At 41.7% G+C, this 27,267-nt stretch overlaps 1 protein-coding gene across 1 annotated transcript; it reads left to right on the top strand.

Annotated features, from left to right (window-relative positions):
• Window positions 1-2,167: 2,167 nt before the first annotated feature.
• On the top strand, window positions 2,168-25,849 carry mrc2 (mannose receptor, C-type 2). The gene is made up of 29 exons (XM_020632616.3): window positions 2,168-2,503; window positions 7,611-8,015; window positions 9,790-9,963; window positions 10,048-10,212; window positions 10,899-11,012; window positions 11,263-11,406; window positions 11,512-11,703; window positions 12,367-12,521; window positions 12,664-12,768; window positions 15,704-15,819; window positions 15,940-16,088; window positions 17,457-17,674; window positions 18,273-18,415; window positions 18,502-18,598; window positions 18,690-18,819; window positions 18,975-19,007; window positions 19,134-19,300; window positions 19,506-19,674; window positions 19,761-19,903; window positions 20,014-20,122; window positions 20,395-20,561; window positions 20,652-20,760; window positions 20,871-21,109; window positions 21,214-21,376; window positions 21,544-21,693; window positions 21,908-22,021; window positions 22,435-22,614; window positions 23,210-23,233; window positions 23,348-25,849. Exons 1-29 carry the CDS (start codon window positions 2,377-2,379, stop codon window positions 23,566-23,568), a joined length of 4,422 nt encoding a protein of 1,473 aa, XP_020488272.2. The 5' UTR covers window positions 2,168-2,376; the 3' UTR covers window positions 23,569-25,849.
• Window positions 25,850-27,267: the final 1,418 nt, after the last annotated feature.

Below are 27,267 nucleotides of genomic sequence, written 5' to 3'. Positions count from 1 at the left end.
CTCACTCACTGTTATGTTGTATTTATTAGACGTAAATAAGCATTCTTGCACCAAAACTGGACTTCATGCACAGCTCCATAATAGGCCAACATTATTTACAATTTCCCAGACTTTCAGGGAGCATCCCTCTCACTTGCACATACTTATTATGTTTATGAAATACATCAACATTTTGGCAGCCACATCTTGACATCCTTTTTCAGCCTCTTAGCGGGGTCAGGCTGCAGCAGCGAGATATACAGGACGTCCCTCTCCCCAGCAAACCACCTCTACTCGGCCCTTTTGATAGAAAGGAGCCATGGCTTTACAACAAGCTCCCTTTGGATGTCTAATTTTCTTGCCTTATAATAAGGGCCACCTGAAAGAGAAAACTTATTTTGTCTTCTTTTATTCCTGATCTATTGTTTGGTCACAACTACAGACTGGACAAATGGACAACGTGCCTCAGCCTCCTACCGTTAGACAAAGATGAAGCCAAAATATCCCTGTGACAGCGCTTACAAAAACAGTCCGCAGCAGACCATCATCCTGTGTCAGTCTGAAGCAGATGACTCTTGTACTAGTGTTTGTTGCGGTCACTCTCACTGTCAATGCTCCACTCTGCTCATCTAGTGCACACGCAGTAGCTGCCTTTTTTTTAGAAACAAATGTGTTAATCATGGCATTTTATACCTTTTTATGGCATCAAATAACAGACAACCTCGGCAGACCCCTCAACTTGTTCTGCTGCCTGCTTAAACTAAGGATGATGAGCTCTTTTCCCCACGTAAAAATGATCCCCAGTTAAGTTCAGCAGTTGTTCAGCATACTCGGCACAGCTGATTTCCATTTTTGTCTAAGTGTATTTCTTTATCCTTTAACAGAGGCTATACCTGCCTGGTTTTTGTTTTAACGACCATCAACACCAGAGCCCTACTCGCCTTTTAGTACCATTCTGCTACTTCAGCCCAAAATGCTTCCTCTTTAAACCTGACAGTTCACTTTAATGCTGCTATCAACCAGCCTCCAGAAGGCTTTGAACATGGCTGAGAGGTTGTGGTCAGTTGACAGCTCTTCTCTGTCGGTCATTGGGCTCTCCAATTAAATGAACAAGACATATGACAGCAGATCAGTTATGACCAAACTGCATCTTTAACCTGACCAATACATGACTATCAGAATATACGTCTAACCACAAAGCATCATAAAGGCTTCCAATTGGGCAGGGATTCCTATTTACATGTAAAAGTCCCTTTAAAGTCAGGTAGCCCCTACCTGCTGACGTCTTGGGCAACTCCTGAAAATGAAAGCAGAGGAGAGAAGATGCTGTAAAGTACTGCAACCCTTCACTTCATAAAAAAACCTAATGTCCTTTCTTGCCAAGTCTCAAGTATCAGTCTGAGATACATGGGGGGGGGGGGGGGGGGTAAGTGAAACTGTTTCAGATCAAGCACTTACTGTTGTTGGGTTATCTTTGGATTTTTCATTGAAAAAGCAATAAGATACATTTTGAAAAAAATAAAATCCCACTTCCAAGCTTCAAGACTCCTCGGGGATATTTAAAATAAAAACTTTAAGATTATTAGTTCCAGCGAGATTGGAGAATATAAACATAATGGGATATAATCAGTTAGAGAAAACCACAATGTTGCAATTGTGACTTTATGCTGTTCATTGTCACTGTTGCTGCCTGAAAAAATGTATACACTGTAAACCCGCTAAATTAAATGTATATGCACATTTAACCATGAGTGTTTTGGCAATTAAGTTTACTTTGTATTAAAGTTTTTTCTAAGCCTAACTGTTCCTGATTTCAGTCAGCGCTGTCCCAGATGACACAACAGAAACCTTTGACATTTTTTGGAACCTTGAAAAGTAACATATGGGCCATTTTATAGGCCTACATCAGCCCAATATCTAAAAATCTGTCTTCTACATTTGTTAGACTAACAAAACAACTTGATGACGATGATGATGATCTACATTAGGAACATAACCCTAATCCACCTCGGTTGTGTTAAGAAAGAAGGTACAAAAAAAATGCTTGATAAGATATTTAGAATAACACAACAGACTCCCGTCCTCATTTCTCCGTTCGGGGTCCTCTCACAGGTCCCCGGACCTCATTTTGGGAACCATACAAACACACGTACGCAGGCACACATTGTTGACGCGTATCCATTCATTTCACTCTCATCTGACTGCGAGGCAGACGGAGCTCCACCGTCAAACTCATCAAATCTGCATCACCCGCCCTCAAAGTAAAACACAGGGGCATTTGCTGCTCCTGGTTCACTTTTTTATTTTTTTAATCGTTTGGTTATTTTTTTTTATTTTTTTTATTTTTTGCACAGTGTTAATGTGCGTGTGTGAGTGAGTGTGTTGTAGTTTTTGAGCATGCAAGGCAACGGTCGTCACCGAAACAAGGAGTTAAAAAGAACATGGACAAGTCGGCAACTATTTTTTTACAAATGCACTTTATATTTATTCGTCCTAAGTCTGGAACTGAGGAGCAGCGTTACGGGTGAGACAAATCTCAACTTTCCCTTCATTTCATCTAGTAAAAGTCGGAACACCGGGCGGACATTTAACGTGCTTTGCATGCTTTTGTCTTGGAAAATACTTTCAGCAAGAAAAAGCAGGAGAAAGTAGGCTGGAGAGCCATATATTCAGCGTTTTCTGAATTTGGTGCCTCGGTAGGCTATCCAACGAAGAAAAAGTCCGAGCTGTGAGTGGAACCAGATGTGGAGAAAAACGGGGGGAGGAGGGAAGGGGGCTGTTGGCGTAGTTTCTCTTTTGTTATTATGGACGTGTGAAGTTCATTCAAAGCTGCAAAGACATTTGCGTTTTAGTTTATTTTTCTTTTATAATTGGACCGGATGGGATTTTCTTTAGGCTGTATTATTGTAAAGCAGACGTATAGTGACGCTTCATTTGGCACCCCGCGGGCAGATGTGACCTTTACATCCTGTTACAGGCTGCAATTAACACATTCAGTGCAGTCCTGCACAGCTCCCCAGACCATTACATGTTATGGGATGCCATGATGCTGTTAAGTCTTTGTTCTTATCTCTGGCGATCTTAACATGAACAGGGACATTAAGAAAATGATTGATCATATCCAACTTTTCATCATTTCATTATAGTGATTTCAGATACCTCATTAAACTTTTTGCATCAAGCCTTGAGGCATACCAGTTTTTAATCAATGTATCTCTTTTTGTTTGATATAAGCTAATGATTATGTTGGTTATAGTCACTCTTATCCCTCAGAATGTACCGCTAGATAAACATCCTTAATAATCTGTTTTTTATTTTATTTTAATATGACTCGCACCCATCCGCTATCATCTTCCTCTGTTTCCAGAGTGAACATTCCCTTTTTCAATCACTTTGAGCCAAATGGATGAGCTGCAGAAAAATCTGGGAGAAATGAGCAAGGTTGATTTGTTCTCTGAAATGTCACCTCTTTGAATTGGTTGTGTGAATTGTTTTACATGACCAGTCACTCTGAGCGTTCATTTCATGCATTTTGTGTTTCGATATACTTTTGTGCTCCTGTGCAGGGAAATGTCACCACAATTAACCTTGGGATGTCAATGGAGGGAAGAACGGCTTGACAGTGATTATACTAAATTATTATTTTTAAAAAAAAGGGTATTTGCAACAGAGGTAAAAGTGGCAGAATTGCATGCCAACATATTTTATTTGGCCATGGATGTTCAGACACACATAGTGTGAGATTTCAAAATGAGTTTACCATCGATTAGTCATGGAGACAGCTCCATCCACATTTGATGTAACCACATTTCTTGATGTACAGTATGTGTTACAGGTCAACCTAAAATGTTATAAATTGTTATTCCCATTAAACTCTGCATAATTGTGAGAATCATGGAGAATATCGACAGTGTGTTCTTTTCACACTTTGGTTTCTGAATTTGATGTGCAATTTCATGGAGGTTTCTGTTTCTGAGTGTGGCTGCAAAATGCAAACCTGCTCCTCCCCCCCTTGATAGCCCCTCTCCCCCGCTCTCCCATGCTTCTCAGATGAGGTAAAACCTACCCACAGTTCTGGTTGCTTCAGAGGCCAGACCACCATAAAAACACCAAAGAAACAAACACTGCAGGCTGGAATTTCCTGCCTGTTTGTCTGTTGCCGTTGTATCACACTGCCCAGTCCTGTTTTTGTAATCTCACATCTGTCAAAATAAGAGAAGTTCACATGGAAGCATTGAGCCTTACCCTCAGCCAAGAACTTTATCCACGTAAAGAAATAAATGGATAAAAAAGAATTGATCTTATTTTAGATTGTCAACAGTAGCAATGAGCAGAAATCCACCAAAACAGTGTGATATCAATCAAAAGTTTGTACAACCAATAAAAACTGAAGCACAGACTAAGAATTTATAAGTCCCACTTCATTGTCCTGAAACCAGGTCCAACAGATGACTGTGCTGAGGAGGAGGAGGAGGAGGTTCTGGGAATATCGGCCTCTCTTGGCGGGTTGTGCTGGTTGTTCTTGGCCTTGGGTTTCATCCTTTCTCTTCAGAAGGAAGCTGTCTTGATCGTTGAGGAAAAAAAAAAAAAAAAACAGAGCAAAGAAGAGGATGAGATCACAGCAGGAGAGCTGTTGTGGCTTAGCTTTCACAGGGCTCAATGGCTTAAAGTTAATCTGGAATTCTGCACTCTCTCTGATTGCCCGCAAGTTTTCTCACATCAAACATCCAGTTGTGTCGCCCTTCAGACTGGAATTAAAACTTCCCTTTTGAATTTGCTTCTTGCTGTCTGGGACTTCAGCGTCAGGTTGCCTGGTGGCTAAAAAGCTTTTGCCTTGAAAGTCTCATATGGCCACTGTGTTATTACTGAGCTTACGTGCATATATGGGAGTAAAATCAACCCACAATGCAATGCTTACATCTACTGGACTGGCTTTGGTGTGAAAATCTGCCCACGGGCACTGTCGGAGCTGACTGTGCTCTATTTTTTTTAAAGGAAGCTTTAATTCCATTGTGAAAGTGGCAAAATGGCATCAGACAGATTTATAGGCATGTTAGCCTCGCTTTGTTGACTAGTCACTGTTGTGTAAGTCAAACCCTTCAAGTATCCTCAAGGAATTACTTGCAATGAGAAGTGTAACTAAATCCTTTGCTAAGATTATAGTTTATCAACGTTTTATTGTCTGTTGTGGCAGACTTCACTCTGTAATTTCTATTACAGCGAAACTGAGGACACGTCTGTCATGGAGCGTTTTAAATGAGCTGTCCTGGGGGCGTTAAGGGTGTTTTCACACAATTTATGTTCAAGTCCAATCAGTGTAGGTGGTAAATGTAGCCATGTTGAAGCGACACATTCCTCACTGTGCATGCTATATTGAGAGATGGCAGTGACTACATGTACCAGGATGCATTTCATGCAACCAGGCGCAGCCTCAGCTTTGCTCTGCTGCATTAATTTGACAGTAAAGTGTGTGATTTTGAGAGCTGGAGCAAAGACTTGATTATGGATTGGCTGATAAAAAGGCCGTCTTGGTAATAGATCAGGTTTTTTTTTTTAAAACATAAAGAAATAAAAATCACCAACTATCTTTACAAATGTGAAAGCTGGCACATTTTGTTGTTGTCTTGTGACTAAAAACTCAATATACCTTTGTTTAGATTTGGTCATAAGCAAGATCCAACTTGGACTTTTTGAAATGTGGTGGTTGTTTATCACAGTCTTTTTCAGAACAAACAATAATTAGACTAAGATCATATTTCCTCTGTGTTAGTCTCAATGGATACACCAGACAGTGACTTTCCACAAAAGCACTTCTTTGCTGGCAGTTTTTTTTTTTTTTTTATCACATTTGATCCAGCTCTGGCTTATGTTGCATTATTAGGAGTGAGTGGGATAACAGTGTCATGGAAAAGAGACTCTTGTCCCAGAAACAACCCTGATATTTTATGATGTTTGGATCAAAGTTTGGTTACAGTCAAAGTTTTCACCTCCTGCAAAGTTTTCTCTAGAATGACGTCACTTATGCAGTGAATTAACCGTAAACAGACCAAGCAACTGGGTGTTAGGGATGAGATGGGTTGCTTTATAAAAAGAGTACAGAGGTGATTATACCTCATTAAACTGTAAAGAGCACTTTCAAACCTATTCTGACATGCTTTGTCACTCCGCTCTGATTCTTTGTTTGCTACCAAGCAAAGCAGGAGAAGTGAGCACTGCTTCTGAGAAACAAAACCACAGAGTACCAGAGCAAGAAGAGGGGTGTGTCGCTCGGTTCCTCCAGATTACAGGCTTTTTGTTAATGTAGCTTTGGATGAGACTCCATTGTCTGAGTGTCTGTAAAGCAGCACTGGAGGTTTGAATTGTTCAGCTGAGAGGTCGGAAACAAGGGATTGCTGCAGCCTGAAGTCGCCACATAAAAGAGGGTTGTGTTTTTCAACCAAAATGCCCAGTGATCTTTTCCCACCTACCCCACTTCCTGGCCTCTCACAGGAGCCCGCCAGTAGGAAATGCTGAGGGTCTCACTTTCTCTCCTCTCGATCTGAATTCTGACCGAAGGCGTCTGTGTGGGTTTCTTTTTACATAATTTCAGCAGGACCTTAATTTAGAGTCACGCCCACACTTGTGTTTCTTTGTCTTTCTTTCTCCCAGACTCCTACCTTCACACAGACTCACAACCACACAGTATCCACAGTCCTCACCCTTAGGTTACCAGTCTCTAAATCCTTAAGCTATAGATAGATGTGAAAGGAAAGGAAACTCACATTTTGTTGAGAAATTATGTTTTTCCCCTAAAATTCTTGCCACAGAGGCTCACATCCTTATCCACTGCTCTGAACGTTTAAAGTTCAACATTTCAACACAGTAACTCTTAGCTTTTTCTGATAATTATTGTTTTTTTAGTGTATGGTGGATATGCTCCGTGGGTAACACCTTGCAGGCAGTTAAAACTAGCCAGAGAACCATAGTGAGGTCATGCTAATAAAGGAGCCAGTGTAAACGAGAAAGCAAGCTGTAGACTAGAAAGAATGATCAAATTGACCCTTGAGGATCACTGTCCGTTTCATCAGATGAATCTAATTTCAAGCTATCAAAACCTTCAGTTACTAGGATTAAACGTATCAGTTGCTCTGCAGATTCTCATGGCAGTGATTCTTGTACTTATCCTCCAAAACCACAAACTGCTGCTCCCCATAGAAACAGACAACACAACATGTTGGGCTAAGGGTCATTCCAGGTCAGATTTAAGGAATGGTGTAAACTCTCAGATCTGGTTAAAATTCCTCAAACAATCTTCCATTAAAAACATGTGTAACCACTTTACAAAGTGTATTGCATGCATGGCCCTTGTGCAATTAGCCAAATGGCATGTGACGAGCTTTGTAATGGTGCATGTAAAAAGGATTTGGGGAAATATCAGCACAGTTTAAGAGTCACGATAATATTCCTGAATTGCATCACGAAGAGACATTAGAGACAACATTCTGTTCTAGCTCTAACCCAGCACTGACTCGATTGATTCAGATATTGATCCAGCCCCTGACCCTGTCTCTTGCCACATTAGCTGCTAACACGGAATCCTGCTTTCATCAGAATTATTGACTGATGCCGTTTGTTTCCCTCTCTCTGCTCAGAGCCGCTGGACTCTGACGACTTTGCTTTCTACCATGAGGGCGTCCAGCGGTGCTTGGGGGTGCAGGATCACTCCCTCGTCCCATCAACCGCTTGCGAGGAAAGCAACCAGCGCTGGAAGTGGGTGACTCGAGGTCGCCTGTTCAACGTGGGCTCCTCGCTGTGCCTGGGGATGACCACTGGGAACCTCACCTCCAGGAAGGACAAGTCTCCTCTGGGTGTATTCACCTGTGACCGTGAGCCCCCCAGAGTGCGCTGGACCTGGAACTGTGGTCAGGTGTTGGACACCCTGAACAACTACCTTCCCATTCCCTCAATTTGGAACTCCACCACAACCCCCTCACCTTCAAAATTGAAATGGACACTGCATGGAGGTTTGGAGGACCTGTGCTCAAAAACATACCGTGGTAAGCACGTCTGTCATCCAGAAGGTTCAGAAAATCCCTGCAAAAAATTCCACAGGTTGATGATGGCCACCTCTGTTTGATAACTACACTGCAGGCACTTCGACAGGCAAAAGTTGTGCACACTGTACTAAACCTGCTTAGCTAATTAACTCTGCTAACTTTCCTCTATGTCGTTTAAACCAAAAGGAATTGGTTTAGAACTCATTAAGAGAATTAGGACAATAAGAAATACAATAAAATAGAATAATGCAAAACAAACCAACTTTATCAAAACGCAACTCAACTCAAATCAGCTTTATTTATATAGCACCTTTCATACATAAAAACATACAAAGTGCTTCACAAAAGAACAGAATTAAAACACAAAGAATGTCAAATACAAAGAATTGACATTTTAGTACTGAACAATGAGTACTAGACATTAGATAGATAGATATGACATTTTAAAGGAACATTCAAAAACAAGGTAGAATACAAAAAAAAAACAGAAATGAGATCCCAAATATTTTACGCACTCAAGAAGTCTTCCGCCCATTTCCAGGGAAACTGAGCGTAAGGCCCTTACTGACCCAGCTGTTGTGATCCAGTTAGCTGCTCCCACTCCGCAGGTTGTGCTGCCTCAGTGTGGCAGGGACACCCACTGTTGTGAAAGCCACAGCTGCATCTGATCACAAGGATACAGCAAAATATTGCTTTTAGGGAATGGCTGAGGAAACATGGCTGTTTTCCAGTCAGAAAGCCAAGTAAAACACTGCTGGTGTTTGTAAACTCCAGTAAACACAGAGATGGCCTTGCCCTCCAGTATTTTTCTATTTATGTGTTATTTTTCAGTCCAGATTAAATCTAATGGAGAGGTTTACTGCAAAGCCTCATTTCCGCTGTTAGTGCTATCAGATCCAAACAATATCAAATATTACAGTTTTCATTGACAAACTATGCTGTGAGGCTTAGTCAGCCAATAAAGTGTACAAGCTTATCGGCTGTATTTGACTGCAATTAAAAGCAGAACTGCCATGAAAGTTCCTCATGAAAAGAAAATCCCCAGTTTCTTACTTCCTTATCGTTCTCATAAGACTCTTTTCCTCTTTTTGTGGAAAAATAACTGTTATGAAGTTGGTGTGCTGAACTTCACAAGTCAACTGGCTGCTGTGGAGGAATGCCTCTGACATTAGTCAGCCGAGGAGCAGCTCCACTGCAGCGAGCCAGTGGTGGAGCAGAGAGGGACGTCAGGAAGAGAGCGTCAGAAAACTTTCCTCCCCCGTTTTAACATGTCTGCCCTACTTTCCATTGGCCTAACTTGTTTGGGTAACTCCATAGATCCAGCCTTCTCTCTCTCTCTCTCTGCCCTTAACTTCACACCAAACTTCACTTGAGGAACGTACGAGAATTAAACATCTACCTTATTAAAATTGCTGAAACCTAATACAGATTATTGGATAAACCAACCTAAAAATAGCCTGTAATCTCTTACAGAGATCCTGCTTTGGCTTAGAAATATTAAGATCAAGTCTTTTTTTCTTCTTCATTCATATCTTTTGATTCTGTTTTCAAATAAAGTCAATGATAATATAGGCAGGAGTCAGTTTTCGTCTTCTCCTGCTGACGTCTATTTGACTTTACTGTTATAACTTTAACATCATCCTTTATTTTCAGCCTGCGTTTGATCACACAAGTCTCTTGAGAAAACAGAGTTCACAGCCACAGCTCGGACAGCTATACAAGTGGCCCGCCTCTCCCTGATGCATGCATAAAATCTCCCCTCTTTGTTTCCCAGAGATCTATACAGTCCAGGGGAACTCTCATGGGCGCCCGTGCTACCTGCCCTTCCTCTATGACGGCCAGTGGTTTCACAACTGCACGAGTATCGGGCGTGAGGATGGTCACCTCTGGTGTGCCACCACCTTTGACTACGGCAAAGACGAGCGCTGGGGCTTCTGTCCTGTGAAGAGTGAGTAACATCTTTTGCATTTCAAGGACAGTTTTGTTTCTTCTCTGGTCTGACAAGCTTGCTCTCTCTTTCCTTCACTCTCAGGCAGTGGCTGCGAAACCTTCTGGGATACTGACCCCCTGACAGACAGCTGCTACCAGTTTAACTTCCACGCTACGCTGTCATGGAGCGAGGCTCGGATCAGTTGCCAGCAGCAGGGGGCAGAGCTGCTTAGCATCACCAAGCTGCATGAGCAGACGTACATCAACGGTAAAGTCATGTTGTAGCTTCTGGTTTGAAACAAGAATTGTTAATTGACTCATCAATGGTTATATGTACGCAGAAGTAGATGACATAATACCAGTGTGGGTCATCACACGCAACTACCAATTACTACATTGTCAATAGAATTCTATCTGAGTACAAAACATCATCAAATAACACATCTGGAGTCTACATAAATTAATCGATATTCAGCAAATGCCCTGTAACAACTGACTTCAATTTCTAAATGAATGATACAATTTAATAAATATTTACAAGGATGCAGTGTTATCATATCTGACAATCATGCTGTTGTTTCTTACTTTTGCTGGAAAACAAAAATATATCTCTCATAGAGATATTTCTAAGAAGATTACTGTTTACATAGTTTCCTCTCAGTAGCTATATTTCTTTACTCTCCCTTCAGGAATTATTGATTTTTGACTTGTCCTGACACAGCCACTAATATTAGTCCACACTCATGCTGTTCTTACATAACAATTCTGTCATCTGCGCATTACAGTGTAGGCAGAAAACAATGATGGCTAACTGGAGATATTATTAGGCCTGTGTGGAAGCACTGCTTAGTGGGTTTTTTTGTTCTGTCTTTCTGTTCTGTCTTTGTTCTTGTCTGTCTGTCTTGACACATTACACAGAGGTTTTAAGCTCCTGTAGTATTTCTGTCGTTTTAGGTTTACTGACAGGCTACAGTGCTGCTTTGTGGATTGGCCTCAATGACCTGGACATCAATGGAGGCTGGCAGTGGGCCGACTCCTCCCCACTCAAATATCTCAACTGGGAGACAGGTTAGACTGTAAAAATACCTCAACCTTATCTGTCTTTTTAAGGTTGAAGTGTCTGTGATTTAAAAAAAAAAAGAAAAAAAAAGAAACATTTACTTCCCACATAAGGCTGAATGAGCATGCTTGCTTATTTTTAGAGACACGCTGGTCTGGGTTTAAATACACCTTATGTGGCCTACTGAGCAACCACCAGGTTTAGTGCTATGCACAAGGGCACCTTGATGTCAGCGATGTTCTTCCTGTCATCCAACAGAACAGCCAAATCATGCTGAGGAGGTGAACTGCGCTGTGATCCGAACTGAGTCATCGGGTCGTTGGCAGAATCGGGATTGTTCTGTTGCTCTGCCGTATGTCTGTAAAAAGAGGCCAAATGCTACCCTTGACCCCTTCACTACTGGTGAGTGTAATGGTGAATGCATAACACCATTAATACAACAGCTGCAGTCCTGAAATTAGTGTCAAAGTCATGAATTGGATGGCTATTATCTCTTCGCTCCCACAGACTCGTGGGCAGATGATGAGAAGTATGATTGTGATGTGGGCTGGCAGGCCTTTCAGGCCGGCTGCTATAAGCTGACTTCAGAGAAGTTAGACTGGGACACTGCTCAGAAAACCTGTCAGAAGATGGAGGCAAACCTGGTCAGCATCCACACCCTACCTGAGCTGGAGTTCATGCTGCACAACGTGAAGAGAGGTGATTAGTCCTTTTTTTTTTTTTTTTTTTTTACTGTGCTGTGATTTTCCTCGGTAATGGGAGTTCTCTGTCTATACTGCACAGCAACAACTAGCAATCTACTTTAAGAAATATAATTAAAAAAATTGTTAAACTGCACTCCAGACAGGATGAATCAAGGATTGTGTTATGTTTCTGTATAAGTAAAAGGAAAAACCAAGGAGTAAGAGAATGAACAGGAGTGTGTGTAACTAAAGTTGAAGTGCAGTTGGTTTACAAAGAGGTCACACACTCAAATCGAACACATTTGAATTCAATTCCAATGTTACTATTTCAAGCACAGGGGAGCAAAATTGTTGTTTTTGGTGTTTCAGCTCTGCCCTCTTACAAATGCCCCTTTATTAAATTTGGAAGAAAGAGGCTTCAATGTTTTACTATATGCCCATGTTTGCAGAGCAAGCTCAAATGTAGTGACAGCACCGCAGCTCATCCCTTTCCATGAGCATAGAAAACAGCTCATGAAAGAGGAATAAAGTTTTTAGGTCATGGAATTTCTCCAGTGTAGTGATTGAACTCATGGAAGAGTTTCATAAGCTCATATTTGGATGCCTGTCCCTTATTTTACTTGGTTCCTGTGTTTTAACTCATTGTTCCCAACCTGTGTATGTGTGTTTTTTTTCCCAGATGTCGACCAGCTGTGGATTGGGCTCCATGACACTGATATGCAAATGGACTTCCAATGGACCGACCACACGCCCGTTATCTTCACCTACTGGCACCCATTTGAACCCAACAACTTCCGCAACACCCAGGAAGATTGTGTCTCTGTCTGGGGGGGTGTGAGTGACTCTGCACCCTCAAACTGACCTCCAAATATCTAAAGGCTTACTAATCCCCTCACAGCAAAAGCAGTCTCCTCGGTTTGTATATATTTACCAGCTGTGTTCTGTCTCTTTGTTTGTGTGGCGCTAACATGTGCAGGAGGGCCGCTGGGATGACAGCCCCTGTAACCTGACTATGCCCTCCATCTGTAAGAAACTGGGAACAAAGAGTGATGGGAAGCCACAGCATCAAGAATGCAAAAAAGTAATACCCTTTTTCTCTCCCTGCTTACTTGATTTGTCCCTTGGCTTTTACAGTTTAGGCTTCAGATTACTTTTTTTTCACAGTCATGGACAAAATATACGTGATTTTTTATTTTTTTTTTTCCATTTGGATCCTGTAAAGACTCTATTCAAGTCTAGGGCAGCATTTGGTTGTTATTACCGCTGCTGACAGTCTATCTGTGGTGTCACTGGAAACAAAATTATAACACTAAATATTTCAGCCGTCTCTTCCCCTTTAACCCTTTTCCCCAGAGCTCCCCTCGACCCTCAGCCTTCCACTGCTCCACCAGACGGCCTCCAGTCTTTAACTGTAATATGAATCACTCCCTTAAGACTGGGGAGGTTACCATTTTGAACCCTGGACACACGCACACACGCACGCACACACTCCTCTATTTACTGAATGCTAACTGTTCTTTTCTCTTGCCCAAAACATTTTTTTTTTTTTTGTAAATTCTTTAAGGCATTCACATGGGCCCATGTTGTTTGTATCTTCTTTCAACAAGTCTTCAATTTAGATGAAACAGAAGTGCTCTATCATGCACACTACATGTGCCCACATGCTGAATTAAATCCCATCTGGGGGATCAATCTACATCTGTCTGTGATTTCACAGTCCATAATTTTCCCCAGATGAGTCTTTAAACCTCTCATACCTGACATGTCTCCACCTAGCCAATGCTGTGAATATTGCCCAAGTAGAAAGTTTAGTGTCTTTTTTCTTTTGGGATGTTTGTGACATACAGGATTATCCCACTGAAAACAGAAATCTAGTGTGTGTCTTTCTGTATCTTCCTCTCCTTAGCAGTGTTCTATTTCTGCAAAGTGTTGATTTAGGAGGTCGAGAGTCGTGCTGTTTTCAGCTGTTACGTTCAGCGAAGATCTTTCAATGGTCGAACCATTTGTTTGGTAAAATGAATCCTATACCCCGTTACCCTGGGGACCAAGGCACCATGGGTGGTAACGTGACAGGGGCCATTTGGCAAGGCACGGGGTCCTGTGACAGTGGGGTTTGTCTCGAGCAGAGGAGCTCACTTCACTCAACATGTGAAACAACAAAGACAGAAACCCTGCTGACATCTTAAGCAACATAACACCATATGATCCCTAAACCATACACTCTGTCCAGTTCTAGTCTCATAACTCATAAAGGCTGCCTGTTCACTTAAACACTGGAGCAGCCACTAGTAACACTAACAATACATTTTTATAGTTTCAATGATGACGATTTTTTTTAAATCAAGATTACTCATTTATTTCATGTTCGAGTAGATTGAGCAATAAGCAAAAATCTCTTATGTCAGAGAAGACCTGTGGGAAAATCCAAAAGGGAATTGAGTAACTTTTGCACGTATACTTCTCGTTTGGCCCCAGATTGGCCCAGACATTCTGCGCATGCTTCACAGGTCCTGTGCCGTAGTCAGATAGCATAAATTGGTAAAACATGGCAAAAGTGATGAGTGCTTGAGCGAGAACTATGGATTTTATTTAATACAGATGAAGTCACACAGCTTATGTTGTGTCAGCTGAAGGAGAGGAAAAGGAAAACAGTTTGCATCTTCTTACTTTAAATGTAGGATGACAGAGTGGCAACATTTAAACTAGAGCCGGACTGATTAATCTGCCACCCGATAATATTGGTCGATAGAATATCAAGTGACTATCAGTATCAGCTAATTTTATTGCAGTTATGCACCAATATTACTAGATTTATTCACCAGTCAAATAGCATTTCATTTGAGTTTCATTGTATTACAATAGCAGTTCTCTTTCTGACTGTCACCTGCAGGGTATGCGATATGGATTCTAAAAAGCATTATCACTCATCACAGGCTCAAGCGGAGATGCACGCACAGGAAGCGCACGCCCACTGCAGGACTTAACCTGTACCTTTACAGTTCATACCTAGACCACAAGCTACCTGAGAATAGGCCTGTAGTATTTGTTGTAATGGAAAAAAAACAATAATTTAGCAACCTAGCACAAGCTGACCCCCGTGCAACTGAAAGCAGACCTTTTTTTGGGGGTTGGGGGAGGAGCTACTGACTCTTTTCAAACTTTAAACTTTGGCTTGATCAGTTGAATTGCCTCTGAAGGGGCAAATAGCCCATCAGTGTCATCATATCGTTCATTAGTTACTCTGTGATTTCACTCCTGATATTAAATACACTTCAACATGTTTTGTGAACCTGCTGTTAGAAAAGAGTAAACGAGTAAATGTCGAGCCTGTCAGACAGGGAGAGGACGGATAAGAAGATGTGATGTTTTGAACACGTCAAGCCTCAGCAGCAGCTATAATCTCTGAGGTTTCCATCTAGATGCCAAATGTGGTTGCGCAAAAAGCCTGCAGTTAGGCTTATTCACACAAAGCTGTATACAAACTCTATCTATCTCACTATCATTCTTGCACCAAATCTCAACTCTTTTGACCTCCTGCGTGCTGGCTGCGCTCTGTGTCAGTACACGTCCACAACTGAAGTTGTGAGCTGGCAGGAGGGATTGAGGCCAAGGAAAAGTTACTTCTGCATGCCTGGACTTGTTCTTTTGATTCTGCAGTTCAGAGACAGCTCTCTGGTATAACGTAGCTCTGCTTTGATTGTTGAATGGCATCTTAATTGTTTTCTTAGAGACCACGTTATGTTTGAAGCTTCTCTTCTGTTTTGGAGTGCGTCCTTTATCCTTTCACAAAACACCATGCACCAATATTTCTCAAGTCTAGACATCAGCCGATCTACTTGAATATCTGTCTCCATGTTTATTTTGAAGCATATCCAGATCCAGTTTTTTAAACTCTAGATCAATACATTTAAAGAGCCGCGCAGCCTTTTCAGATGACTGCACTCTTGGAATGGTTTAGTTTTGATTTTATTATTAACTATTGTTTTCTATATCCTCAAAATCCCTTGTTTATTTAGGGCTGGAAGTGGCACAGCCCAGCCTGTTACTGGGTGGGAGAGGATCTGCTTACCTTCAATGATGCCAGGAAATCCTGCGAGAACCAGGGAGCCACCCTTGTTACCATTACCAACAGGTGTGTACAGCAGCAAACACAGACATACTGACTTACCCAGAATCCTTCACAGGGACTTAAAGACATCCCTTTTTGTTTGGTTAGTTCTGCATTTGAAATAGTCCCTTTAAATCTCTTAAGGTTTGAGCAGGCCTTCGCCAACAGCCTGGTGTTCGGTCGCGCAGGTGATTCCTTCTGGATCGGCCTTTTGGACGAGGGCAGCCACGGCTCTTTCCACTGGCTCAGCGGGGACGGAGTATCCTACACCAATTGGAACCGAGACCAGCCAGGTAGCTTAAATATGTCATGTTTGAATGAGTTAGATCAGGATATGATCAGATGGTGTATTGCAGGATGCTGGATGACTATGTTGAATTATTCTAGTTGTCAAGGCACTCAAGACAATCTTAGTGGTCAGGTAGTGACTTCAGATTCAGGTTCAGGTTTTTTTTTTATACTTGTAGGTACATTTGGTTGCATGAAATAGAGTGATGTTGCAGAGAAATTAGATGTCATCTCTTAAAGATGTATTTAAGGTGGATCTGTTTTAATTGTCAGCAGCTCATAATGCATATCTAAATGTTTTGACAAATGTGTTTCAATGCCTGTTAATCTTCAACTTAACTTAAGGGTTAAGTAAATTTCTATTTACTTTCTAATGTCTTTTATTGTTTACGAACTGATGATTATTGAAAAAAATAATTTGACGTGTGTGTGCTTATTCTGATTATTTGAGAAAGTTCTTAGAATCATTGTCCTTTACTTCGTCTCAGTGGTCGAGTCATTCGTATCTCAACTGACAGGTCCTGGGTTCGATCCCCAGCTCCTGCAGCCACATGTCTTATATGGCTTAGTGGCACATTGCTCCTGCTGCTGCGTCAGCGGTGTGAGTGAATGTGTATAAAGTGCTTCATGTAGTTTGAAGACGAGAAAAGCACTATACAGGCTCAAGTTCATTTACCAAGTTTGTTCCAGAACTGTAGATGCTTTAGTCGTGTTTGTCCAAATGTCACTCAAAGATATTCTGTTTATAATGAGACCAAACACAGAAGAGCTGCAAACCATCACATCTGAGAGTCCCAAACGCCAGATTTATTGGAGTTTTCTCATTAAAAAGTTTTTAATAATGATTTTTCCTTTTTCTCCACATATTGATAATTAAACTAATAGTTTCAGCTGTACTGGCTGGGGTAATCAAACTCCATTTAATACATACCCTGAGGTTTTCTGCTGCCCAAACATGAGGTCTATTTTGAAACAGAGCAGATTTTAGATTTCATCTGAAAAGAAGAAACTGAATTGGTCCCTGATGTTTTCTCTATATTTAAGAATACAGATTCTGATCCACTGTACAGTACATCCATATACCCTGGATTAGCTTCAAAGCAGCTTTGATCGGCTAACAATTTGCCTTTTAAATGCAATTATCACTAACCCGTCGTCATATTTGCAAACCAAGCCAGAGTTTACGGGAAATGTTGCCCTTGTCTTGAGAGCAGTTCAAGGCTAGATCCAACATTTATCTGAGTCATAATTGTCTAATCCCATTTTCAACAAGTTTTTTCTTCTCACCATTCCTCAGTTTCCGCACATTTCATCATTAAAGCCTCTTTTTTCTGTCCCTCCATTCACCTACATTTCTCCCTGTGTCTTCACAGTCAGTGTCGATGGTGGCTGTGTTTCCATGGCGACAGGCTTTGCAACGGGTCTGTGGGAGGTGAAAGCGTGTGCGTCATCGAAGGCAAAATTCATCTGCCGTCAGAACCAGGACACGTCTCTTAGCCCTGAGCCCCCGGTCCCTCAGCCCACCCCGAGCCTCAGCGGCTCCTGTCCCAGCAGCTGGAAGAGCAACAGCAACCTGCGCTACTGTTACAAGGTTTGGCAAAGTTTCTCTGCTTCACACTATCCTACTCTGCTTGAGGTGTCGTCTAATTATGGCCCACGTTCATTAACTGATTTATTCAGGCCATGACAAATAGTTAAATGTTCTTAGTTTTTTCTCCGTTCAGTGCAGAGGCGTCTGATTATGTCTGTACATGCAGATGTGGATATGATAACTTTTTACAAAGTACAATGACTGTTGTCTTCAAGTTATTTTCTGAACATACTGTATGTTAAACTTGTTCAGAAATGTAAATGTAAGAAAAAAAGCCATATCACTACATGGTAGCAGTTATTAATATTGTCTGAAGCTTTACAAAAACTTTATCAAATTAATAAAGTGGTGAACTTACTCTTTGTATTTTAAATCAGTGCAGTTTAAATTAAATGGGAACAGCAAATACATTCTAATCAAGTTTAAGTGACAACTTTATATTCCATAATCATACCGAGCCATAAGCCGGAGTGTGTGGGTTTTTCTTCATCCTAACATTAAGAGCTGAAGTAACACAGCTGTGTATTCTGCTCATTTTAAACCAGCATTGCATTTTTAATGGGACTGTTTTTACATTCTCCTCACCTGTGTTACGTAGGTGTTTCACTCGTCCCAGCTGGAGCAGAGGCTGAGCTGGCTGCAGGCTCACCTCTTCTGCAGGAGACACGGAGCCGACCTGCTGAGCGTCAGCGGCCCCGACGAGGAGCACTATGTCCTGCAAGTCCTCCACGAGGCCTTTGGGTGAGTGTGCAATTGACCAGGTAAAATGGAATGTACTATGATGATGATGATGATGATGATGATGATGATGAAGGTGTGGGCCACAGGGAGTCAGAGGACCATGAGCAGCTCTGGTTTTGGATCGGACTGAACCGCAGAAACCCCATGGACAATGGCAGCTGGAAGTGGAGCGATGGGCTGTCTGTGAGTAATAACTAGATGTAACCTGACAGTGTACCAACAGACGCTGTGCGGAAAAAACCCACAATCTGTGTATTCTTTGCTTGTGTTCCAGTTAACGTACCAGAACTTTGGCAGATACTACTACAACATCCGACAATGTGCTGCAGCAGATTTGGGCACTATGACCTGGCTGGCTATGCACTGTGATTCTGACTTAGACTGGATCTGCAAGATCCCCAGAGGTAAAACAGCATGGGACAATTAGTACTTGAAATGCACTTTACCACCTTCAGCATTGATCTCTGATTTGAGTCTTGCTGGACTTTTTTTCATTGCATTTTCTCCCTTTTTGCATGTCATGTGCACTCTTTTCCCTCCTGTGTGCTCGTGTTTTTAGGTAGTGTTGAGAAGGAGCCAGAAGTCTCTGAAGGTCAGTCAGTCTTACTTTCTTAGCTTTGAACTTCTCTCGCATACTTAAATGATTTCCTAAGGGCTTATTTCAAAACCCTTCCCTCTGTCTCTCATGACTGTCTCTCCGTCTTCTCTCATCCGTCAGGCACCAGTTCACCAGAGTGGATTGGCTTCCAGGAGGCTGAGTATAAATTTTTTGACCAACGCAACACTTGGGATCAGGCCCAAAGGATTTGCTCCTGGTTTGATTCTTCGCTGGCCTCCGTCCACTCGGCTGAGGAGGAGGCTTTCCTGGCCAACACTTTACGCAAGGCACTGCCAACTTTATCAAAGAGTTCATGATTGTTTGTACGAGCTGAATAAATCCAGCTAGCTTAGTGAGGGGACAACCCTAAGAAATACCTAGCAAGTACAAACCTGTGTAACTGCTGTGTCTGTTTTCTACAAGCAAACCATATCTGTGTCTCTTCACCTGTGGCCTCAACATGCCTTCTTAACAGTTTCATCTCACCTTCAGATGGTGAGGGTGGAGGGTGACAACTGGTGGCTGGGGCTTCACACCTACGAAAACGATGGCCGCTTCCGCTGGTCCGACCACTCTGTGCTCAATTACGTGTCCTGGGCCCTCGGGAGGCCACACGCACTCAGTCGTGATCGCAAATGTGTCCACTTGTCGGTCAGCAAAGGTAAGAGCAGGCAAAGTAAGACAAAATAAGACACTAAATTAAAATGCAGTACTCATAAAGGAGCTCTATGTTTCACTCCTAAATAGCGGACTGGTCTGATCAGAAGTGCCACTCTGACCTGCCCTACATCTGTAAGAGAGTCAATGTCACAGGCACCATTCCTCCAACTCCATCAGTCCCCCACCTTCCATCAGGCTGTCCTGATGGATGGTCTTCCTATCAGCACAAGGTAGAGCTACAACACACCAGCAGTTAAGAATCATTCTGTTATCAAATGATGCGTCGTAGATAACCAAACCTTCATCTCTGTGTGCGCAATGACATTTGGTGTTTCCGCAGTGTTTCAGAGTGTTTGATCAGCCTGACCGGGTCACATGGTCCGCAGCCAAGTTGAAATGTGAACTGCAGGGCGGAGTGCTGGCAGTGGTGTCCAATTATTTGGAGGAAGGTAATTACAGCAGACTACAGACGCCAGGAAGCAGGACGTGTTGTGGTGCACTCTGCACAAATGAGTGAACTCATCTCATTAACTGAATGCAGTTACTTACTTTTTAAAAATGTAACAGTTGTTATTTCATTAAGTATATCTGATTACCTGTCATTGTACATTATATCCAGTCAATTCTTAGAGACAGTGATTGTTTGTTTTTTTATGCTCATATTTTTTGTTCATAAGAGTCTAATAGGAATATCATTTTGCACCTTTTTTCCTCCTTACAGCATTTGTCACCACCCTGCTCTACAACACCACTTCTGACCTTTGGGTTGGTCTGACCTCAGACTCCAAAGGTCATTTCCAGTGGGCCCAGCCTGGCCTGCTCAGCTACACCAACTGGGCTCCTGGAGAGCCTCTTGACAACAGCGGACCACACTACAACAAGACCCGGGTACCCACCGCACTCGTCCATCAGCTTCACATGTCAGATTTTTTGTCCTGAAAGTGTTCCTGTTGTAACGATTTCTCCGTCTCTTCTCAGGGAAACTGTGTGGTGATGATTCATGGGAATCCGCAGAAGAACACTGGCATGTGGGCTTCCCGAGCGTGTGAGATGGAGAGCCATGGCTACATCTGTCAAAGGGGACAAGGTGTGACATCACAACACTCATCACAAAAAATGCTTCCTTTTGAAGTGCAGAACATTTCACATCAGCAGTGTATCGACTTAAGGGTCTGTTTGATTTTGTCATTTCTTCAGACTCAGCTCTCCCTCCGGCCCCACCTTTCATCCCTGCCTCTCTGTCAAAGCCTGTGGAGCTGGGTGGAGTGACTTACCGAGTTGTGGAGAAGCGTCTTGACTGGACGGGCGCTCTGCACCTCTGTGAATCTCTGAATGGGACCTTGGCCACAGTGAAGGATCCACATCAGCAGGCTCACCTGACACTGCTGATCAACAGCCTGCGGCGGCCTGCCTGGATCGCTCTCTACAACTATGGAGTGAGCTCTCTCTCACTTACAGTATCTCTAATTACATTTCATTGTTAGATCTATGGAAAAAAAAAAAAAGTGTTTCCAGTCTGAGGGAGAATATTTGTTCTCAGGGACGGAGCTTCACCTGGATGGGCGAAGAAGAGGTGTCATACTCAAACTGGAAAGATGGGGAGCCCAATCAATCAGCTGGATGTGGTCACATGACCACTACTGGGCAATGGACTATGACTCCCTGCGATGCAAAACTGGAGACTACTATCTGTCAAATAAGTGGTATGATTTTAGTTTTTACAACAGAACTATTGTTGTACTCTAAGATGTCCCTAACATGTGCGTAACAAAACATCAGAATGAAAAACACTGCTTTTATTTAAACCTTTACAATGTATCCTTAATTCTGATATATGTCAGAAAATAACTGTTGTTTTTCTCTTTGCCAGAGGAGCCCATGGTTCACCAGTGGATTTACCCTGGCCAGTGTCCACACTCTCTGGGAGAGTGGGCGTGGGTGCCATTCAGAAACCACTGTTATGCCTTCAACCTGCAAAGGCTTAAACTGCAGCAGGATGCACGTGTGTCCTGTAACAAAGGTAAGAAAAGTCTCAGAAGTCAGGCACTCTGTTCAGACTTGCTTTGCTGCCCAAGAAACGCCTGCTACTAAACTAAAGTTAAACATCTCTGAACCACTGCAAACATTATTGACCTTTACTCAGTGTGTTTCAATGATCCTTTTATACTATTGTTATGTCCCATATGTAACAATTCTTATTGTTCTGGGTTCCTTTCTTTTTCTCTATCTTCCAGTGGGAGCAGAGCTTCTGTCTATCCTGGATGAGACCGAAAATGGTTTTGTATGGGAGCACATCCAGAGCTATGCAGAACAGGCACATGGAGCTTGGCTGGGCATCAGTGTGAGAGGTAAGGAAACATTGTCCCCTCCATCTGTCTTTACAGCAGCAGACTTAATAACCTTCCGGTTTTCAAATATTTCTCAAATCTAAGGTTATTGAATATTACCGAAAGTTAAGAACCAATTAATTTAGTTCAGGAAACTTTTTAAGACCTTTTCAAACAATTATGGCTGTTTTTTTTCAGGGAATTACCCTGAAATATGCTTTGTTAGCTAATGAGAATAACTGAAACCAGGATGTAAACCTACAGTATGTGCTGTGTCTTAAAATGAGTTCTGACAGAACATGAAAAAAGAAATGAGCTCTCCTGAAGATTAAACTTAAAATCCAAGTTCTTCTGGAGTCTGAAGTGACCCTGACTACGTGTGTGTGTGTGTGTGTGTGTGTGTGTGTGTGTGTGTGTGCGCGTTCCTGCCGCAGGTAGAAGTTTGGTGTGGAGCGAGGACACAGAGATGATGTACACAAACTGGGAGGGGAATGACGTCGCCTCTTCTGTCTTGTCCCCAAACTCCTGTTTCTGGATCCAGAGCAACAGCGGCCTGTGGAAGCCGGGCTCCTGCAGAAATCGCACACACGGAGTCATCTGCAAACAGCCTCGCAGTAAGCAAACCAGGGACCACTTCAGCTGAGAGGTTTAGTTTAGTCAGTTAAGTTTGTCCAACAATGAAGCAGCCACAGAAAAAAGGGCTTTTAGAAAAAAAAACGACTTCAGCCATTGAAAACCTGTGAGGAGTTTTTGGATGGTTATGAAACATTCAGAAATTAATAATAATTTCTCTTTATGAGCTACATAAGCAAATGAGAACATAAGCAACAAGATTGAATATTTCTATATACTTATTTTAGATGCATGAAATCACTCCTATGGGGTAGGTGTCAGACTATTAACAGCATGCTTTTTACATCATCCAAGAAAAAGATTTTCAATGATTCATAGATTTTATTGTTAAAGGCAGAATGTGCAACATTTTACAGTTCAAAAAAAATCCCACAGACAAGAAAAAACCCATCCGTTTATGTGTAAGCTATCTTTTTGAATCATTTCACAGCTTTATCTTGACGTTGGACAACTCTTTCCTTATATAGTATGTTTTGTATTGTTTTTTGACATTTACTTTTTGGGCTTTTTTTTTTTTTAACAAAACAGCAGTTTGGAAAGAGGTATATTTACTAATTGTCCCATTTTCCTTTTTAGGTGCTGAAACCTCGGCTTCAACATGTAAGTATGCTTTTCAGCTTTCACTTTATTTTTTCTGCTCTCTTGTGAGACAGCAGAATATGAATTATTTCTATTTATCCTGACATCCATCTTCTACCATCTACCTCCATGTAGCGGATGTTGACCACCTGCCCACTCTGATTGTTGTCATGGTGACGGGGCTGGTGCTGGTGGCGCTGATTGTCTGTGTGATCTACCTGTACCGTCGGCGAACTGTTGGGTCTGGGGGTTCCTATGAAGGGGCCCGCTACAGCCGGACCAATTCCAGCCTGGCTGAGCAGACTGAGAAGAACATCCTGGTGTCGGATATGGAGCTGAACGAGCAGTCAGAGTAGCAAATTAAAACAATAAAAACAATCAAACCTGGACTGCACCCTAACCAGCACAGGAGAGGCCGACTCTGATACACATTAATGGCATTTATGTTTTTGTTGTCTCTTTTGAAACCAAAAAAAAAAAAGAAGAAGATTTTTTGAAGTGCTGAAGAGCTGTGTAGAGCGCAGCAGAGTTTTTAAATTGAATCCCTGCAGTCTCAGTCTTCCCTGGCAAAGACTTAACAATTCTACCAATTTTTCTGCATGTGAAACAGATCCCTCGATATGCACATCTTTCCTTAAAAGTTTTTCATTAGGGCCATGAATTGATCCATTTTTATCGCAGCTGGAAAAGTTCAACACAATATCAGTTTTGTGTAATGACTCGTTCCTATCTTCCTCGGTGCCAAATTGAAATTCTGCTTGTTGTTTATTTCCTTTCTTGTTCCCAAGTGATTGGAAGACTTACAAAGCAGTGAAGAGCTGTCACAGCCACAAGTTGACTCTTAAACATGCACCTCTGTCCTCTACAAACACAGCCACAGTCTTCTTCAGGAAAAGAAATTTGGTTCTATTTTTTTTTTTTTTATTCTTTTTTTTTTTTTTGCCATGGCAGTATTTACTTAAACTTGAGTTGTCGTTTCATTATTTCATTAAGGTTCATTTCTTTCTCGATGGTTTGTCGTCTTTCGTGCAGCTGTAGAGAACTGTTACTGATGATGCATGTGTGGTTTTTGTTCTCCTGCCTCGCTCCTCTTCTCTCGTCGGACACGTCAGCACCAGCTGGAAGTCGAGCAGAGGAGGAGGAGGAGGAGGAAGTCCTAATGTGAATGTGTGGAAGGTAACAGGGACCATTATTACTGGTGACCTTAAACCGTCTGAGGCAGAACGTTAGATATGCTACAACTTTGCACATTACTAAGTTCTGTAGGGAACTTTTTATAGAAGTCAGTCTTTTGTAGAAGAGATTTTTAGTCTCAATTTGACTTCCTGGTAAAACAAAGGTAAACAAATACAATAAATAGGATGTCTTTTTGGTACTGCAGGGCTTCAATAGCTCTGCGTACACTTTGGTACTTACTATTTTTCAGCTTGTTCAGTATAAGTAATCGCCTTTCTTTTAGTCGTTTTTGTTAAGGTACAGTTACTTCTCTGCGATTCCAAACCTCTGTTTGTGCTGGCTCTATATGCCAACATCTGGAGCTGATTCATCACTTTTTAAGTACAATAATTCTCTTGGCGTGCACTATGAAAGGTTTTTCTGTCCGTTTGTCTGTTTCACATGGAGCACAGTTCTTTCTGTTTTGTCACTGAGATGTGTTGTCTTTTTAATGATGCAGGTTTCATTGTGTTTCAGCCTAAATATCTTTTAAAGAAACTTTCCTAATTTTATGGGATATTTGCAAACACGTGAACCTCTCATTGCCCACAAAGGAAAACATCCCTCATGTGAATGACTGTGTTGTATATATTAGAGCCAAAGACTGTTTTAAAAGAGAATTCGTAAAAAAAAAACAAAAAAAAAACAAAAAAAAAAAACATTCAGTTCTCTTTCTATGTCATTTTCCGATTTCCCATTTGCGCAGTGAAATGATCACATTTTTGTCATTTTACATTCGTCTCCTCAAACATTTTCTTTTCCCCTCAGCTCTCTAAACGCATTTCTGTCTTCCTGCACAGAGGAATGCTTTGGAGCTGTGTCAGTCTGAGGCTTTGGGGGTTTCACTGAGCTGCTGTGAAAAAAAAAACCACCCTGCTTTTTCTGCTCCATGAGTTGGACTAAGATAGAGGGGGAAGGGAGGAGGAGAGGGAGTAATGAGAAGTGTGTTTTTGAATGTGTGTGTGTGTCTGAGTGTGTGCAGTATCCAGCTGTGGAATGTTGAGTCGGCAAGAAGAGCTCAGTGGCACGTCTGGAACCAATCAGAGAAGCAAGGCTCAGGGACATGAAGGGTCAGAAGGAGGATTGAAAGAAAGAAAAACTAGACGAAAGGGAGAAAGGAGTGCAAGGAGGAGTCAAGGATGTTGGAAGAGAGGAAGGAGGAGTGTGAGGGGTGAAGTGGATTGTCTCAGGCTTACCCTGGCCTCTGCTGGTGGTATACTGTACAGGTTCGTCTTAAATGTGGTAGATGTGAACTGTAGCAAAGGGTCTGACGGCCCCTCAGTGTGTACATCTGTGAGATCATGTTTATGATGCAGGCTGGCTCTCATCCCTGTGAAGATTACCTGAAGCACCTGTTCAACTTTTTGAACTTTTTTTTTGTGTCATTTTTATATGAAATGAATAAAGTCTATGTCCTCAGAGCTTCTGCTTTCACTCATATTCATGTGTTAGTATTTATTCTAGTACAATTCTTCAAGAGAATCTTACAAACAGACACTGCCTTCCTGTGCTAGTAGCTCAATTATAGGTATTACCAGTTTTGAATTTTACACTGAAAGGTAAGAGCTCGGCCAGCTTCAATTTCAGTAGTTGACCTTACCCATTTTCGGCATCTTGTTGAGTCAAGTCATTTAAAGTGAGAAATTATGGACAGAAACTAAATGACCTGCTCACAACTGAACCAGATGACAATATAATGGTAATATAATATAGGCTACTGTTATTTTAAGGTGCTGACAGGGGAAGAACAACATTTATGCCTGACATTAGGCCTACTGAGCACTATATTATGCATACAGCACTTTTTAATATTTAAACTTTTTTTTTTACCTGCTTTGAAAGTTGGAAGATTAAAAAGTACTAATATATGAAAGTAGCCAACAAGTTAGAAAAATATTAGTTTAAAGCCTTAATAAAAAATATTATTGTTATAGAACAAATATACCACAGGTTTAATGAGAATAAGGTCAGCCCCCCCCCTCCTCCTCCTCACCCCCCAGGATCAGCCAGCACCCCGGAAAGTAGGTCTGCGACAAGACTGTACATGGCTGACTACAAATCTGAACAGGCAGCAGGTAAGCTGCTGTACTTGTTTTCTTGAAGAGACTCTTTATTGGTGAGGTTTACCACCGTGCGTGTTGCTTGCTGTCTGGTTTCGCGCACTAGCCTGGTAATAGTTAAATCTGTTTAATAATTTAATATAGAAATCACGACAATTTGGCCTGTAAAAGACACAACAGACTAATGTTTGGGTTTAGAGCAGTGGTTCTCAAACTTTTTAGACTGCGTACCACCTCCGAAAATATTTGGCTCTCCAAGTACCACCATTATGGTAGACGTTAAAATACACTGTAGGCCTATTTCAACACACATTTCATGCAAGAGACAAATTAATTCATGAGAAGAATAGTATTTGTTATTGACTGCTGGCAGCCACACTGTAGGCCTACTAAGGGTTAGCGCTAGAACTTGCACACACAAAAGTGCAGAACAATAAAAATGACAACATGCATCAAAACTGAAGCTTCTCCTGGCTCCGTTTTAAAAATGTTACTGTACAGCTGCTTGCTGCGGATTGTGTGCTGAACTGCAATGAATTACAGAATATCTGTTAATGTAGGCCTATATTAACAGATATTCTGTTAATCTAGACCTGCATTGTTGTAGTGTTTTTAATGTTTATAATAAATGTAAAAAAAAATGTCAACAGTATTTTTTTATTCGTGAAAGATTATTATTATTTGAAAAATGCTTGTATGTGAGTTTATTGCAAAATATTAAAAGTGCAACATGTAGCTGTGACAGAGCGTATCAAATTGGTACTGTCACATTCAAAACAC

The sequence above is a fragment of the Labrus bergylta genome, chromosome 16 (genome assembly GCF_963930695.1).
Source record: "Labrus bergylta chromosome 16, fLabBer1.1, whole genome shotgun sequence".
NCBI classification, from domain to species: Eukaryota; Metazoa; Chordata; class Actinopteri; order Labriformes; family Labridae; genus Labrus; species Labrus bergylta.
This window is presented reverse-complemented; position numbering and strand designations above follow the sequence as displayed.

Bases quoted from the DNA above. Each gene is read 5' to 3' on its own strand.
- mrc2 (XM_020632616.3), top strand. From the start codon at position 2,377: ATGCAAGGCAACGGTCGTCACCGAAACAAGGAGTTAAAAAGAACATGG. The intron at 18,416-18,501 runs GTGAGTGTGCAA...TGTGGGCCACAG, and splicing joins GTCCTCCACGAGGCCTTTGG to GGAGTCAGAGGACCATGAGC. The intron at 23,234-23,347 runs GTAAGTATGCTT...ACCTCCATGTAG, and splicing joins TGAAACCTCGGCTTCAACAT to CGGATGTTGACCACCTGCCC.